This window comes from Zalophus californianus, chromosome 8, assembly GCF_009762305.2.
Source record: "Zalophus californianus isolate mZalCal1 chromosome 8, mZalCal1.pri.v2, whole genome shotgun sequence".
Classification (NCBI taxonomy): domain Eukaryota; kingdom Metazoa; phylum Chordata; class Mammalia; order Carnivora; family Otariidae; genus Zalophus; species Zalophus californianus.
The window spans coordinates 52235547-52251773 of NC_045602.1; the positions used below are offsets into that span (position 1 = coordinate 52235547).

The 16227-nt window shown below is 50.7% G+C and overlaps 1 protein-coding gene across 1 annotated transcript in view; it reads right to left on the reverse strand.

The window, feature by feature from the left end:
• Window positions 1-711: 711 nt before the first annotated feature.
• The window catches only part of VAX2 (ventral anterior homeobox 2), a 28678-nt gene continuing 13162 nt past the window's right edge, over window positions 712-16227 (reverse strand). The window contains exons 2-3 of the mRNA XM_027623114.1: window positions 11162-11349; window positions 712-1499 (exon numbers count right to left, since the gene is read on the reverse strand). Of these exons, the coding sequence (XP_027478915.1) occupies window positions 1071-1499; window positions 11162-11349 (617 nt within the window). The 3' untranslated portion in view covers window positions 712-1070. The remainder of the gene's footprint in view (window positions 1500-11161; window positions 11350-16227) is intronic.

Genomic DNA, 16227 nt, shown 5'->3' on the forward strand with positions numbered 1-16227 from the left:
CTCCAACCTCTGGCCTAAGGACCCATTTCCGGTCCCCGGTCCCTCTTTCAGGATTTCCATTCTTTCAAAGAAGTCTGGGGGGGGGTGACGATGAAGGGGGGAGTTTTGTGGTAACTGGCAGAACTGCACCTTGACTGCAGTGTGGCGGGTGCACAGATCTCACATGGGTGATAAAATGACAGGGAACCATGCACACACGGTACCCATGTCCACTTCCTGCTTTGGTGTTGGAAAATGCAAGGGGGACACTGGGTGGAGGGTACAAGCATTTCTCTACAGTTTCTTTGCAACCTGCTATAAATCCACAGTCGTGGCCCAACAAAAAGTTAAATACAAGCATCTTACTTGAACAAAAAGACAAAAACAACACTTTTTAAAAAGTGCTTCGTGGGGTGGTGATCGTGACCGGCGTGCTTTCTAAGGCGTGTGGGATCTTGCCTGGATTTACCCTCTCTGGCTCTCTGGATCCTGATCTGACCTTTCATTGTTTACCCCTCTTGAAGGATTTAACATTTCTACCTCTGGAATATTTTTGTTTCAAAGAGGAGCTTGCAAAGAGCAATGTTTAACCAACAAAAGCATCAATGTTGCCACCACGGGCTTTGCAACGCGCAGGCGGAAACTCTAATTGGGAGTAGAAGTCAGGTGCCTGTCAGCCCCCACACGTGTGGAACCCCGATCCCCACCCCGCAACTGTGAACGTGGCTCTCGTGGCTCTCGTGGCTCTCGTTTCCGCCCGGCCCCGGTAGAGCGCCCCAGGCTCAGCGCGTCCTCCTTCCCAGTGAGGAGGAGAGAGGGGGTTGAGAGCCCTGGTGGTGCTGTGGGGACTCTTGTTTCCCTTCTTGTCATTGTTTTCCTTTTATTTCCGTGAGCGGCACACACACGCACACTGCACTCACACACACAAGCTGTGGGACCAAGGCCTTGCGGTGGACAGTCTCTGAGCTGGGGGGCGGCCGGGCCGGCGTGCGCTGGTCCCTGCGCTCCGCGAGCCGGCTCCGGGCGGTCCACGGGGCAGGGGAGGCGGGGGCGTGCGGTGCTTGGGGACTCAGTGTCACGGGGGTGGAGGCTTACACGTTGGCTTTCTTGCCACCGCCAGGGCTGCCTGGTCTCCTGCTGTAGGGCTCGAAGGCCGAGGAGCCGAGTTCATAGCAGGCAGGCAGGTCCAGGAGCGCGGCAGCGGAAAAGCAAAGAGCTGGCCGCGGGGGTGGCAGCGGCGGGGAGGCCGAGGCCGAGGTCACTGGGTTGAGGCACGGAGAGGAGTTCCTGGGGTCACCCGGTGAGGTGCCCCTGTGGCCGGCAGGCGGGCCCAGCGGGCCAGGGGTCAGCGCCAGGAGGCTGGGGGCCCTGGGCACGGACAGCAGGCGGCCCTGCTCCAGCAGCCGCAGGATGTTGGAGGTGGCAAAGGCCTCGGAGGCCGAGGACGACGCCCGCTTCTCCAGGTCTCTGCTCTGGTCTTTCTTCTGCTTGGTGCGGCGGTTCTGGAACCAGACCTTCACCTTGGGGCAGAGGGTGGGGCGGGGTGTCAGGCAGGGCAAAGCAAAGTGGGGGTAGGTGGGAGGAGAAAAGGAGAGGGAGGACATGGAGGGTAAGGGAGTGGGGAGTGGGGGAGCAAGGGTGGAGCGAAAGGGGGAAGAAGAGCATTCAGAGCGTCATTAAGGCCTTCCCACACCAGCCTGCTCTGGGTGAGCCAATAAGGGACCCTGGCCTCCAGCTCATGGACATGGGGTGTGATCTAGAAGGCAGACACAGACTCCTGGTGGACAGCACCCTTGGCCTCGCAGAGTGCTCACCCCATAGAGAGGGGCATGGCCCGAAAAGGGCCAAAGCCCTCTAAAGCATGGGGCCTCGGGCAGCCGCCCCTGCCCGGTGCGAGGACCATCCCACGGCTCCTGGTCTTGACCCCCACACTGCCTCTGAAGTGAGCTTTCTGTCCCCATCTGTTTGAACCTTTCAGCAGCCACCTCCCACCTCATGCCCTACAAAGGCTGCCAGGTTTCTTAACGTGACACCACGTGTGACAGCATACGGCAGGATGTTGAGGGGGGCTTCCAAGGGCCACACTCTCAAACCTGGACAAAGAGGTGCCAAGTCCTCCACATCTTAAGTGAAGCCACCAACAAAAGGGCAGAGAGAGCCCCTTTTCCCAGGTCTATGAGAGGAGGCAGGACCAGCCTCTACCACCACCCAGCACCTGGTGCTCCAAGCCCTGTCCTGGTCTATAGAAGAAACCGGAGGCTGGGAGGGAAGCTCAGTGGTCAGCCCTCCTGGTGCCGGGACTTCCTCCCCACTGTGAGAAGGAGAGGGTGCCCCCTTCACGGAGGGCCAGGAGCAGGCTCTGGAAGAATCATGTGTAAGGACTAGTAAGGCCTGAGAGGAGAGTCTGACGTCGCTCCCCAGCTGGAACACTTGTCAAACCCAGCACTACTGCGCCCAGATTTGTGTCCCAGGAGTACAGAGGCTGGGCTTGCTTCTGGCCTGGAGGTTTCAGGAGGCTGGCAGCTGGCTGGGACAGTGTGTGCCCTCAGGACAAGGCGGGTGCCGCAGAGTGCAGGGCGCACAAAGATAAAGGACGGGGAAGGCTTGCTGGTGGCCTCCAGCTTTGGGACAGTGTAAGGCAGGCCAGCCACTCCTGTGGCTCCTGTGAAGGAGCCCGGAGACAAGGACGAGGAGGCAGGAGTGGGAGGGCTGCCTGGGTGAGGATGAGGGCTCCCTAGGGCGATGCCTCAGGACCCCACCTCCTAGGAGCAACCACCCCTCCAGCGCCCTCAACAGTGAGTCAGCCCTGTTCTGAGTGGGGAAGGGGAGGAAAAGATTTGAAACAGACATGAGTTTGGTGTTTTAAATTGGACTGGATTGAGTTTCAATGACGGAAGGTAACCAGAAGGTAATGGGATCTACTTGAGATTGATTGATTCATTCATTCGCTCAATCATTCGTTCAGCGGATGTGTGCTGAGTGCCTACTACCTGCTGGGTGCTGCCCTCGACGTGGGGAATCAGCAGTGAGGAAAGCAGAGCCAATCTTTGGCGTGGAGGGGACAGCGTGGAGGGGGGGCCGGATGAAGAGGGCAAATGAGAACAGTCGCGACTGGCAAGGGGCAAGAAGGGCTTCAAGCAGTGTCTCTCAAATTATTCGTGCTGAGGAACCACTTTTTAAAGTTTCCAGTCTGTCACAGACCAATGTTTTTGTCAAATACAGTTAAAACGAATTACACGTACTCTCCATTTCTGCACTTAAGCGGTCCTGGACAGATAGCAGTCTGCGGGGGACACCAGCCCGAGAACACCACCTGGAGAGACACTAGTTTGGAAAAAAGCGGGGAGAGGGAGCAGAGGGGACTAGCTTACTCCTGGGGGGCAAACAGCCTCTCTGAAGAGGTGACGTTTGAAGGAGGTACCAGTAAGGGAAGGCCAACGGGCACTCGACCAAATATGGTTGAAGGAGGTGACTGGAAAGAAGAAAACCTTTCTAAGTTTGTCACACCCGGGAACTCCAGGAACGGGTCCCACCAGACCCTCGGGGGAAGTGGCTCTGTGTGTCGCTGGATTCCTCTCCCCTGCTGGGAAGCCCCCTGGCTTCTCGGCCCTGTTAGCAGCCACCCTTGTAGGCCCTAGGCACCAGCCCAAGACCACGCCAGCCTCAGTTTCTCATCTCAAAAATGGGGACAAAAATACCTGGACGGTTGCAGGGATCAGGTAAGGAAGTCCATGTAGATGGCTCCGCATGGTGCCTGGCCCACCCTCCTGTGAGCTCCTGGCTCTGAACTCAGGGGGAAGGACAGACCCAGAAGTCAGGATTCCTGTCCTGGGAAAGCTGAGGGTCTAGGGGGAGGGTGGCACTGACCCACTCCCAGCAACAAAGGGAGTGGCAGTAACAAGAATGTGATCCATAGGGGCGCCTGGGGGGCTCAGTCGGTTAAGTGGCTGCCTTCCGCTCAGGTCATGATCCCAGGGTCCTGGGACCGAGTCCCGCATCGGGCTCCCGGCTCCTTGGGAGTCTGCTTCTCCCTCTGCCTCTCTCTCTCTCTCTTCTCTGTCTCTCATAAATAAATAAATAGATAGATAGATAGATAGATAGATAGATAGATAGATAGATAGATAAATAAATAAAATCTTGAAGAAAAAAAAAAGAATATGATCCATAAGGACTGACAAAGATTTTACAGGGGGTCTTGTCCCGCAGGGGCAGCAGGGAGAGGGACATGTGGGCTGGCCCTGGGTGGGGGAGTCTCCTGGGGAGGCGGGTAAGGGAGGCAGGGGCTAGGGTCTGGCATGCCCATTTCTCGGGCCCTTATGGGCCCCATCGGGGGTTGTCAATCCGGGCTGCACTTTGAGATTATCTGGAGTCATTTTCTTCTAAAGCCTGACGCCCATGCCCCATCCCAGCTCACTAGATCAAAATCTCTACGGGGTGGGGCCTAGGCGTCCATATTTTTAAAATATTTCTGGGTATGATTCTAACGTGTGAACTGTGGTAGAAGGTCCTGGAGCTGCAAAGGTGGGGGAGAGGCACCCTGCCCGTGTACTTCCTATCATCAGTCCCATGGTGCCTAAAGGGCAAATTTATAAGGCTCAGCAAACAAGTAAGAGACAGGCTCAGAGCCTCTGGGCTCATCCCCCCCCCTTTCTTCCAGGAAGCTTTCGATTCCACCACAGGGGCCACCCTCTCTCAGGGTTAAATCTGGGTACAGGTCCTTTAAGACCCAATTCAGTTGCATACTGGATAGGCCTGGGTCCTGTGCAGAAGCATACTTCCTGGGGCGCTGGCCTCCCCTTGCCTTCTTGGTGCCCTGCTGTGGTCGGTCTCCCTGCAGGCTGCCATCTTGCCTCCTCCCTCTCCTGGCTCCTCTGGAACTCAGTGAATGCTTGGCGCCTTCATGCCCTCATCCCTTGCTGGACCACACTGGGAGCCACATACCAGGGGAGGGGCATGGTTTCCAGCTGGCTGCCAAGACTAGGGAGGTGTTTTCTGCGAGATCATCTATCCCCCTCTGTGGGCTCATGGTTGTGTTACAACCCAAGCCTCACTGTGGATTTGGAAATGGCATTAATCTTCAAGAGGCTGCTTCCTGAGACTGTGGGCACATTCCTATGAACGGTACTTGCGTATCTGGGATGGCCCTGGTTTTTGTAACCTGGAAGGTACCACCTACTCTGCTGTTCTGGACGAAGTCATCTGGGGCAGAGGTGATGGGTATGGGGCTGAGGTAATTGTCGAAGAGCCAGAGCTGCTCTTATCCAAGCTAAGTGGTGAACAAGTCAGTATTGGGACTTGGCAGTTTGTTTTCAGCCTAGAGCCTGGGGCCCCAGCCTTGAAAAAGTCCCCCAGGTCAGCCGAGTGAGGGGAGTCCTGGAGCCAGCCTCCCCCCTTCCCTTTCTCCACAGCCATGTTTCTTGTTTCCTGCTCTGCCTCTAGTCATTCATTCATACAACACATAAACAGCAAGCATCCCGTCCCTGTCAGCATTGCCAGGTGCTGAGAAAACAGGAATACCTAAAACTTTATCTGCACCCATTTGGTTCTCAGACACCAGCAGTGGGGGAGGTGGACAGGTCAGCAAGTGTTACAAGACAGTAAATGTTTTGGTAGAAGCAGCAAACAAGATAGTGAAGAAGATCCTGGGGTCAGGCAGACCTGGATTCAATTCCAGTTCCCTCCTTGATTAGTGAGAATGGCATGGGGCAAGTTACTTAAACTCTCTGTGCCTCGGTTTCTTTATCTGTAAAATGGGATTGTAATAATGCTTCCTCACAGATTTGCTGTGATAACTCAATGAGCTAATACTAGTGGATTTAGTAAAATGTCTGGCAGACGCTGAAGTCTTTCCAGTAGGGTGGTACCACATCAGCTGAAAAACACAGAGGTTGTCAGGTCTTCCCTAGAAATTCTGACTTGGAAACTGTGGGCCGAGCATGGCATCTGAGTCAGGAATCTGTATTTTAATGAGAACCTCAGGGGTTCTCCATAAAGGTGGTCTGCAGACCATACTTTGAGAAACACTGGTTTAACCAAGTGCTACACATTCTCCGTGAAGCAAAGTGTGGCGACAAGGTGTGTCGGGGGTTCCTAAGCCCAGGGAGAACTGGGCTGTGGGGCTGCCCTAGTTCTTTGATGTGGGGGAGAGCACATGCCACTCTAGCGGGACGGGGGGTGGGGGTGATTCTGATGGTTCTGAGACCCCTTCCTGCTCTCTAGCCGTGGGGTCTCGGCAAGGCCAGGGCCAGAGGTCAGTTGTGTTCTGCCTGGTTCGCTGTCCCTACCTCTGAAGAACACTGCAGCCTGCAGAACTCTGTAGGTGGTGGGGAGGGAAGGCTTCACTGTTCTGCCCACCAGGTCCTGTAAGGGGGTTCTCATTAAAAGTGCAGACAACTGAACTGGGCACACAGAGGTTAAGGAAGAGATAGGGAATGAGAATGGGCCCTGAGTGAGCTCACATTCTCTCTGCCTGAATTAGGACCCTCCTGATATCCAGGAAGGGGGTAAAGATGCTGGTTGGCAGGAGGAAGAGAAGTGGACAGAGGCAATTGCTTGGAGAGCAGCGGGGGGCATAGTCAGGGGAGCGCCAGAGGGGAGGGCTGCACGTGGCACTGAAGTCCTCGGGTCCAAAATGACCTTCAGCTTCCGCTCTCTACTAGGCCTGGCTATACCATGATTCCTGTTCTTGGATTTCCACCAGACTGTGCCTCCTGTTTTGTCCCTTTGGAGTCCATCTGTCATTTGCGCACACTTGAAGGAGTCTCTTATCCTTTCCCCCAGAAGAGCCCACACCAAGACCCTTAGGTAAAGCAGAGAGACACCAACCCCCAGAGAAAACTCTGACATATCATCCTGACATCTCCCCTTGGATCTCAAACGGAACTGATCCAGAACAAAACTCTAGATTCTTCTCCCACTGTCCTGCTCCTCCCCAGCTTTCTCAACCTGTTGACGTGGCATCAGTGACCATTTTTCACCATGCCCCTGTTCCAGCCCCAGCCACTTCTCTCTCCCTTGCCCTGTGCACATAATTCATGATGAGCAAGTCCTAACAGGTTCTCCAAATTAGAATACGTCTCAGATCAGTTCACTTCTCTCCTCCACTATCACTCAAGAGTCTGAGACAACAGGGCAGTGGCCCCACCTCGTTCTCTCGTCCCCATTCTCCAGATGTCAGAGTGACCTCTGTAAAATGCCAGCAGGCCTCCCCTCAACACCCCGCCGTGGCCTCTAGACACTATCTGCTCTGCCCCACCTACCTTCCCCATTACCCTCCAACTCTAGCCACACTGGCCTTCGGACACTTCCAGAACATTCTATGCTAGTTCTCACCTCCAGGTCTTCACAGTTACCCTGAGTCTTGACTCCTCTTCTTCCGGCTCTTCCTCTGGCTGACTCTTCCCCGTCATTCACACCTCAGCCCACTGTCCTTCATCTCCTCAAAGATCTCAGAAGATACTATGTATCTCCTGGTACATAGTAGGCATTCAGTAATAATTTTGAACAGAGGTATGCGTGAATATACAGAGAATTCCACCGAATTTTAGCTATATATCCTAGGGCAAGTTACTAACCTCTCTGAGTTTCCCAAAATGGGGATAGTATTACCCATAAAACCATCTTTTTATAGATTAGATGAGCTAATGAATGTGCCTGCTTGATTTTTATTTTTTTTAAAGATTTTTTTTTTTCTTAAGTAGGCTCCACGCTGGGCTTAAACTCATGACCCTGAGGTCAAGACCTGAGATGAGATCAAGAGCCAATGCTAACGAACTGAGCCACCCAGTTGCCCCTAAAATATTTTTATTTTATTTTATTTTATTTATTTATTTTTTATTTATTCACTTGCAAGAGAGACAGAGAGAGAACAAGCAGGGGGAGAAGCAGAGGGAGAGGGAGAAGCAGACTCCTTGCTGAGCAAGGAGCCCGATGCGGGACTCGATCCCAAGACCCTGGGATCATGACCTGAGCCGAAGGCAGACGCCCAACCATCTGAGCCACCCAGGCACCCTAAAATATTTTATTTTTAAATAGTCTCTATACCCAGTGTGGGCATTGAACTTATGACCCCGAGATCAAGTGTTGCATTCTCCACTGACTGAGCCAACCAGGTGACCCAAATATGCCTACCTTAAATTTTGAGCGTGTTATTTAATTGCTTTGTGCCTCAGTTTCCCTCTCTTTAAAAGCAGAAATAATAAAGGCCTATTCTGGTATTTAAAAAGTGTACGTATTTGACCTTTGTCCCTGGTTCTTGATACAGAGCCCCTAAAACCCTTGGAATTCCTTGAGTGATAGGAGTGTCTTTTGTCACTGATAACAGGCCCCTTTAAGCCACACCTGAGTTGATGCTAACAAGGTGACTCAGTGGGCCTTGCACAGTTTCAGGAGCACTGGTCCCAGAAAGACTACAACCTGTGATTAGAGGTTTGGAGCCCCCACCCCTGCCCTCCTGGGAGGGGATGGGGCTGGCTTATAAAAACTCTTCAACAGTAGGATTCAGAGAGCTTCTGGGTTGATGAGCACGTGACCTAGGGGGGTGGCACACCCAGAAACGGTATAGAAGCTCCTCGAACACCCCCACCCCAGCATCTTGCTCTATGCATCTCTTCCATCTGGCTCTATCTCCCCTGCCACCAAATTGGGCTATTTCTGAGTTCTATCCTTTACAATAAACCTGTAAATGAAAGGAAAGTGTTTTCCTGAGTTCTGCGAGTCATTCCAACACATTGCCAAACCTGAGGAGGGAGACGTGGGAGCCCCCGATTTTAGAGCTGGCCAGTCAGAAGTACAGGTGGCCCCCGGGGACTTGCACCTGGCACCTGATGGGAGACTGTCCTGTGGGACTGAGCCTTACACCGCATCATCTGTGCTCACTGCAGGAGTTGGCATCAGAACTGCATTGACTAGTTTGACACCCAGCTGGTGAGAGAGAATGGGAGAATTGGTTGCTGTTGGTGTTGGGAAACACCACACACTGGGTGTCAGAAGTGTGGTCGGAAGAAAAACCTCACTCCCCTCCCACAAGGTCTTGGTGAGGACTACATGATTTAGGCCACGTCAAGTACTTAGAGCCTGGTACAGAGGAAGGTCTCCGTAAAGGTTAACTGTGCCTTATACTATCTGCAAGACCTGGGGCTGGGGAGAGAGAAAGGATGGGGTAAGCAAGAGTCAGTGAGTTGAGGATTCACGGAGGGGTCTCTGTTTGCCCAGTTGTGTGCTAAGCTCCCCAAGGAGACCTGAAAAGGAGATGTGGCTTTCAAACACATTCTTGTCCTTGGGAAGTGGGTGCTAGCTGGGGCCCATCACGCCACACACACACACACACACACGCGCGCGCGCGCACACATATACACACACACTTTACCAAGCCATGTGGAAGGGTCTTTTGGAATGAGGTCTTATGGAAGTCTTCCTGGAAGAGGAGGGGTTTGGCCTTGACCATCAAGGGCAGGTACACGTAGGGTGTCTAGGAGGCAGGGCAGGGGAAGGATGACGACCGAGAAGGAGCCTGGGCATCTGAGGTGCCCTTGGAGAGCAGAGCTTTAGGGTAGAGTGTGCGGGCAAAACTAGGCCAGGCAGAGGGCAGTTAGGATAGGGAGGGGCAGGTATCGAGGGGTGACTCTATGCCTGACTTTCCCCCTGGGAGCTCTGGCCTGGCCCAGCTACTGCAGCCCTCTGTCTGGCAGAGCCCGGCTTTCCAGCCTCCGGACCGAGCCTAGCTGCAGCGAGGGCCTCTGCTGGCCCCGGCTGTCTGCCGGGTTGCTCTGGGGACTCAGCAACTGGCAGCAGCAGGAAAAGAGGTCCAGGCGGAGATGGCCCAGGCCCGCAGGACCTCAGCCACACCTGACGTCGCTGCAGGGGTGCCAGGCACCGCGGGGCCTCCCATATCCACCCGCGCCTTCCCCAGGAAGCGCCCCCTTCCAGACTATCTGCCTCCTCACTCCTCTCCTTCGCCTCTTCCCGCTGTAAGTCCTGCTTTGGTCGTTGTCATACACTTATTGACTGAGCTCCCTCATATAGGACATTAACCTACCAGAGCTCTTGCTCAACTAAGGGTCCCTGAGTCAGTCTTTAAAAGCTCCAGGATGGTTGCCGGTTTATAGGTAGCATGAAGATGCCAGACTGCTTGCCCAAGTCCTAGCTCTGGAGCTTATTAGCTGTATGACCTTGGGCATAACCTCCCTCTCCTCCTCTGTAAAATGGGATAATACAGGGAGCTACATCACTGAGTTGCTGGGAGGCATTGGTGAATTACCATATGCGGAGCCCTCAGAGCCGCTCCTGGGCACACTGAGTACTAGGTGGTCTAATTATCACTATTGTTATCCTGCATCTCTGCTACCAGCTGGAAATGCCTCCATTCACACAGAGTGCAAATGATTTTCCTTTGGGTTAAGCTTATTTATTTATTTTTTTTTAAGATTTTATTTATTTATTTGAGAGAGAGAATGAGAGAGAGAGAGAGCGCACGAGAGGGGATAGGGTCAGAGGGAGAAGCAGACTCCCCCGCCGAGCAGGGAGCCCGATGCGGGACTCGATCCCGGGACTCCAGGATCATGACCTGAGCCGAAGGCAGTCGCCCAACCAACTGAGCCACCCAGGCGCCCTGGGTTAAGCTTATTGTTGTTAAAATGCTAAGCCCTTCCTGGGCAAAGGGGGTGTTCAGACTCCTTCCCTCCAGCAAGAACTTCTGAGGCACAGTGGGATCAAGGGTATGTATGGAGGGAATGTATGGAGGGTGGGGAAAGGCCCAGAATGGGGAAAGGCCCAGAATGGGGAAATGAGAAGTCCTCAACCCAATTCTGTAATGTTTTTTCTCTTCCCTGGAATCTTTGCTCCTGGCAAGCCAACCCCTCCCCATCCTTTACTGCAGGGTCCCTCCTGCACCAACACCCCCCTGATCACTGCCTGCATCCTAGACGCCCCTCCTTCCTATTTCTCTGGCCATTTCCCATATTCCACGCCAAAGTGCCTGATGCTTAGCAAGGCCCCCTGTTGGCCTACACCAGCGCTCTCTTGTCCGCCCTATATTTACTGCTCTGGTTTTCCTCTAAGCTTTTCCCTAACGCATGTCTGAACTCCAAAGCTGGGTTTCCCTGTAGCAGCCCACAGGCCTCATACCCCACAAAGTCCCCAGGCTGCAGGGCAGGGGTGGAGCAGCCTGGCCCTACCAGCTTACCTGGGTCTCGGAGAGGTTCAGCTGGCGGGCCAGCTCGGTGCGCTCCCGGCCCACCACGTACTGACAGCGCTGGAACTCCATTTCCAGGTGGTAGAGCTGCTCGGCCGTGAAGGATGTGCGGGTCCTCTTGGGCCGGTCCAGGTCCAGACCCTTAGGCAGGATGATCTCCCGGATGGTCCCTTTGGCATCTGCAGGGGCCATGAAAAGAGGCCGGTTAGTTCACTAGGTAAGGAGTTAGGCCACCAACAATCATCTTCACAAGAGGCAGTGTGATCTAATGAGGAGCTCTTTGGGCCTGGGTCTGGCTCTGTGACCTCTGACAAGTGGCTTACCCTCTCTGGGCCTAGCTTCCTTAATCACTCAATGCAGTACGTTGTATCTATTCGGCATATATATGTGAATGGGCCTCATTACAAATTTCAAGTCCACTGCCATAGTCTGGGCAGAAAGGATTCGCTCTGACACAGCCTGGATTCCGTTCCCTCAGCAGAGTAAAAGGACAAATGGAAAGAGATATACCAAGTCCTCAAGTACAGAGGAGAGGATGGGTTAGAATTGGGTCTGATCAGTCAGGTAAGGCTTACTTACTTACTTACTTACTTACTAGGTAAGGAGGAGATGTCCAGAGCCAGGTCCTGAACCCCGTGGACAGGTGTGCACGCATGGGTGAGCACTCAGTCCACAGACTCTCCTGGGGTCCGCAAAGAGGCTAGCTAGTGTGGGGGGGAGGGCAGCCTGGGGGGCTGGGATCCCCAGGAAAGAGCCCAAGGACCACTGCCACCAATCAAGCTGCTGGGGTGCCTGCCAGAGGGGAGATTTCTACCACTCCCCATGTACCTAGTTCTGAGCAATAGGACCACCCTCCTGGGTCCTACCCCAATACCATCCATGCATAGAGTCTCCAGGATTTTGAAGCCTACTTAAGAGAGGTTGAAAACCTTGCAGCCTACATTCACCGGATATTGCCACTCAAAGAACTGAGAAACAACAACAAAATGTTCGCAAAAGTAAAATATGAATTGGAGGGGGGGCTTCTGTATATACATCAGCTTTAACTATAGGGGCAGAGATGATCCATGTTCACCCTCTAGAAGCGTATGGCAGGGCTGCTCATGTTTTAGGCATAATAAAAGCTGACACCTCTGCTGTGTTTGCTCTGGGCCAGGTACTGTTTTCAGGACTCGAACCCTCCCAATGTCTCAGTGAAGCTGGATTATTATTAGTCCCATTCTACAGATAGGGAAGTGAAGGAACACATTTTAAGTAACTCACCCAAGGCCACACTGACAGTGTTCCATCAGGTCTATAAACAACCTCACTTTACTTTATGAATACCATCTTTTGGTAATACTTAATGATTCAATGGATAGGTTATAATGAAGAGAACTTGGGTCATGGGTATAAAAAAATGGAATCTTCTGGACAGGTTCCTCAGTGCCCTGGAAGGCAGAGGAAAGGACCTGCATTTGGGATGTGCCGTCTGTCAGGGGACTCCTGTGAGCCTCACCACTGTGGATTCTGCTTTTACAATCCCTGCTGTAGAGGGTGACCCTGACCCCTGTCCCTCTGAATCCTCCACCATATGGTTTATGAGATGGTTCTTCCTGGCTCCTGCCAGGGCCCGCTCACATTTCCTCCTCCAGGGTATGTGTTAGCTCCTTGTAGGCTCCTGGCTCGCAGGTCTGGCCCTGCCCTCGGAGGTGCTCAGTCGATCCTGGGGAGAAGCTGGGTCTGGGTCAGGGAATACAGTCACTCTCAGAGGTGGTCTTCCCCTCACTAGGCGTGTCTTGTGAGGGGGCTGGGCAGAGCTCATCAGATGGACATGGGCCCTGCGCTTGAGGTGGTGGTGGGAACCACAGGCCTTTTGGGACAACTCAAGCTTTCCCTGTCTGATACCTTCTACATTCCGAAAAGGTGGGGAGGTAGTATTTGCAACCCCATTGACTGGGTTCCCTTTGCTCAGGTCCTATTATTTCCAGTTGCAAGATCCGTCTCAGAACTTCCTCACAACACCCAAGTGACTCCATCTCTAAAGGCCGTGATATTTTTTTTAAGATTTCATTTATTTATTTATTTGACAGAGAGAGACCCGAGAGAGGGAACACAAGCAGGGGGAGTGGGAGAGGGAGAAGCAGGCTTCCCGCGGAGCAGGGAGCCCGTTGCGGGGCTCGATCCCAGGACCCTGGGACCCTGACCTGAGCCGAAGGCAGACGCTTAACGACTGAGCCACCCAGGTGCCCCTAAAGGCCTTGATTTTATTAAAAGTGTTCTGGGGGGGTGTAGACTGGAAGAAGGGGGGTGTCTGTCATATGTGGTGATAGCAGCTTCACATCTCCTCAGTGAGCCTCCTGGAGACCACCTGAACATGGGTTCCCGACCACTGGGGTCAAATCACACATGTCCCCGTCCTTTCCTCTTTGTAGAAGAGCTGAGACAAGCATTCCTGCCTCAGGGTACAGACAAGGTCAGCTCTTCCTAGGTTCAGGGAAGGCAGGAATCGTATAAGAAAGGCAACTTGCCCGCCAGATATCAAAACATGCCACAAAAATAAGCATAGGAAAAGATATTCAACATCGCTAGCCATTTGGGGAAGGCAAGTTAAAACCACAAGAGACACATATTAGAATAGCTAAAATAAAAAATACTGAGAGTTTCAAAGGCTGGTGAGGATGCAGAGAAACTCGATCTCTCATACACTGCCAGTGGGAATGTACATGGTGCAGCCACTCTGGAAAATGACCTGGTGGTCTCTTAAAGGGTTAAACATACACTTAACCATAGAACCCAGTGACCACGCTCCTAGGCCTTCATCCGAGAGAAACAAAATCTTAGGTTCATGACAAAACCTGTACGGCAAAACCTGTACATGAATGTTCACAGATGCTTTATTTATAATAGCTCCCACATGGAAACAAGCCGAATGTCCATCAATGGGTGAGTGATTAAGCAAACTGGGGTAGAGCTATACCATGGGATATAAGCAATAAAAAGGAATGACTATTGAGAGATATGACAATTTGGTTGAATCTCCAAGGAATTCTACCAAAGTCGGCCCCCAAGATTATATAACAATGATCACAATGACAAAGTTATAGAAGAGAACAGATCCATGGTTGCCAGAGGTTAGGTAAGGGAGGGTTTGACTATCAAGGGGTAGCATAAGGAAGTTCCTTGATGGTGACAGAACAGTTCTCGATCTGTGGTGGTGGATATACAGATCTATAAATGTGGTAAAAGTATCATAGAACTATATATAAAGACAAAAAAATGAGTGCATATAAAAATGGGTGAAATTCGAGGAAGGTCTGTAGTCTAGTCGATTATATTGTACTGATGTCAGTTTCCTGCTTTTGATAATGTCTTATAGAGGGACACCTGGGTGGCTGAGTCCGTTAAAGTCTGCCTTCGGCTCAGGTCATCAGCCCAGGGTCCTCGGATCGAGTCCCACATCAGGCCCCTTGCTCAGCGGGGAGTCTACTTCTCCCTCTGTATGCCGCTCTCCCTGCGTGTGCTGTCTCTCTCTCTGAAAAATAAGTAAATAAAATCTCAAAACAAACCAAAACTAATTGATAATGTTTTATAGATATGTAAAATGTCACTTTTGGGAGAAGGTGGGTGATGGATACATAGGACCTCTCTGTCAGAACCTCTTTGTACTATTTTTACAACTTCTTGTTGTCAAAAATTATTTCAAAATAAGACATTAACAACAGCAACAAAACATGCCATGAAGCTGCAATGAGGTTTTGTCCACGTTGAGGACGAATCCATCGGTGTGAAAAATACAGTAGCATTTCCCCAAAATGCCTCCACATTCCACTTGTGATTTGTAAGGTGATTTTAAATGGTACATAAATAAACATTTGTCATTTTGAAAGTTATGTACTTATTTTAATGTTTACTAGAAAAAATTTAAACCTATGATTTTATGTGCTTAGGATAAGGCAGAAGTTGGTATTCAATCTTTAATCTTAAAATGTATTATGCTAAAATATTAAGTAAACAGAACATAAATATAACAGAAATGGTGAAGATGATATTCAAATGACTGAACCGTAGAATCAAGAGTGCACAAGAAGACCCACGTATACATAGTGGTAGAGTTTATAACGGGAGCATTCTAAATGGAAAAAGGTTGGTCTAGTCAATAAATGGAGTTAAGGAGATGGGTGGCCATAAACTATCTATTTGGAATAAAATTAAGTTAAATTCCTATCTTTCATCATAAATGACAATAATTTTCAAATGGATTAGAGAGAAAATCGTAGACTATAAAATGATAAAAATACTAAAAGGAAATATAGGATGAAATTTTTATAATCCTGAGCTTGGGAAGAGCAAGATATAAAACTAGAGCTGTAAAGGAAAGACAAAGGATATATCCGACTATATTAAAGCTAACGCCTTTTGTAGGACAAAAGGACTGAGAGCAAGGTAAAATTAAAAGAAAATTTAAGAAAAAACTTTTTGAAATGGTAAAGAAGTTATATATAATGCAATAATAAATGATTTTTAAAAGGAAATAGTCTAGTAGAAAAAAATGGTCAAGTAATTTATCTGGGGCATTTACAGAAAAAGATGTCAAATGACAAATAAACATAAGAAAAATGAGCACAGCTTCACAGAAATCAGGGTGATGCAAATTCACACAACGGAAAATCATTTATCTCCCATAGGACTGGAAAGACATTAATGAATGGTTAATAAATCAGTGATGAACTGTAGGGGATGCCACACTCCCATTCAGTGTTGGTGGGACTGTAAACTGTCACCACCTTTTAAGGCTGCCCTTGTCAAGATTAAAGACGCACATAACTTTTGCCCTAGCAATTTTATTTTAGTATATATTTATCCAGAAAAGCATACACTCATGTGCTCCAGAGCATATATAAGAGTGTTTGCTGCAGCATTGTTCAAAATATTGAAATTTTGAAATTTTGAAAGCAACCTCAAGGTTCCCCACAAGAGAAATGGCTGAACAAATCATACTACAAAATAGAGTGCAGCAATTTAAAAGAATGACAAAGTATCTACATGAACTGACATTAAGTGAAAGAAAGCTATAG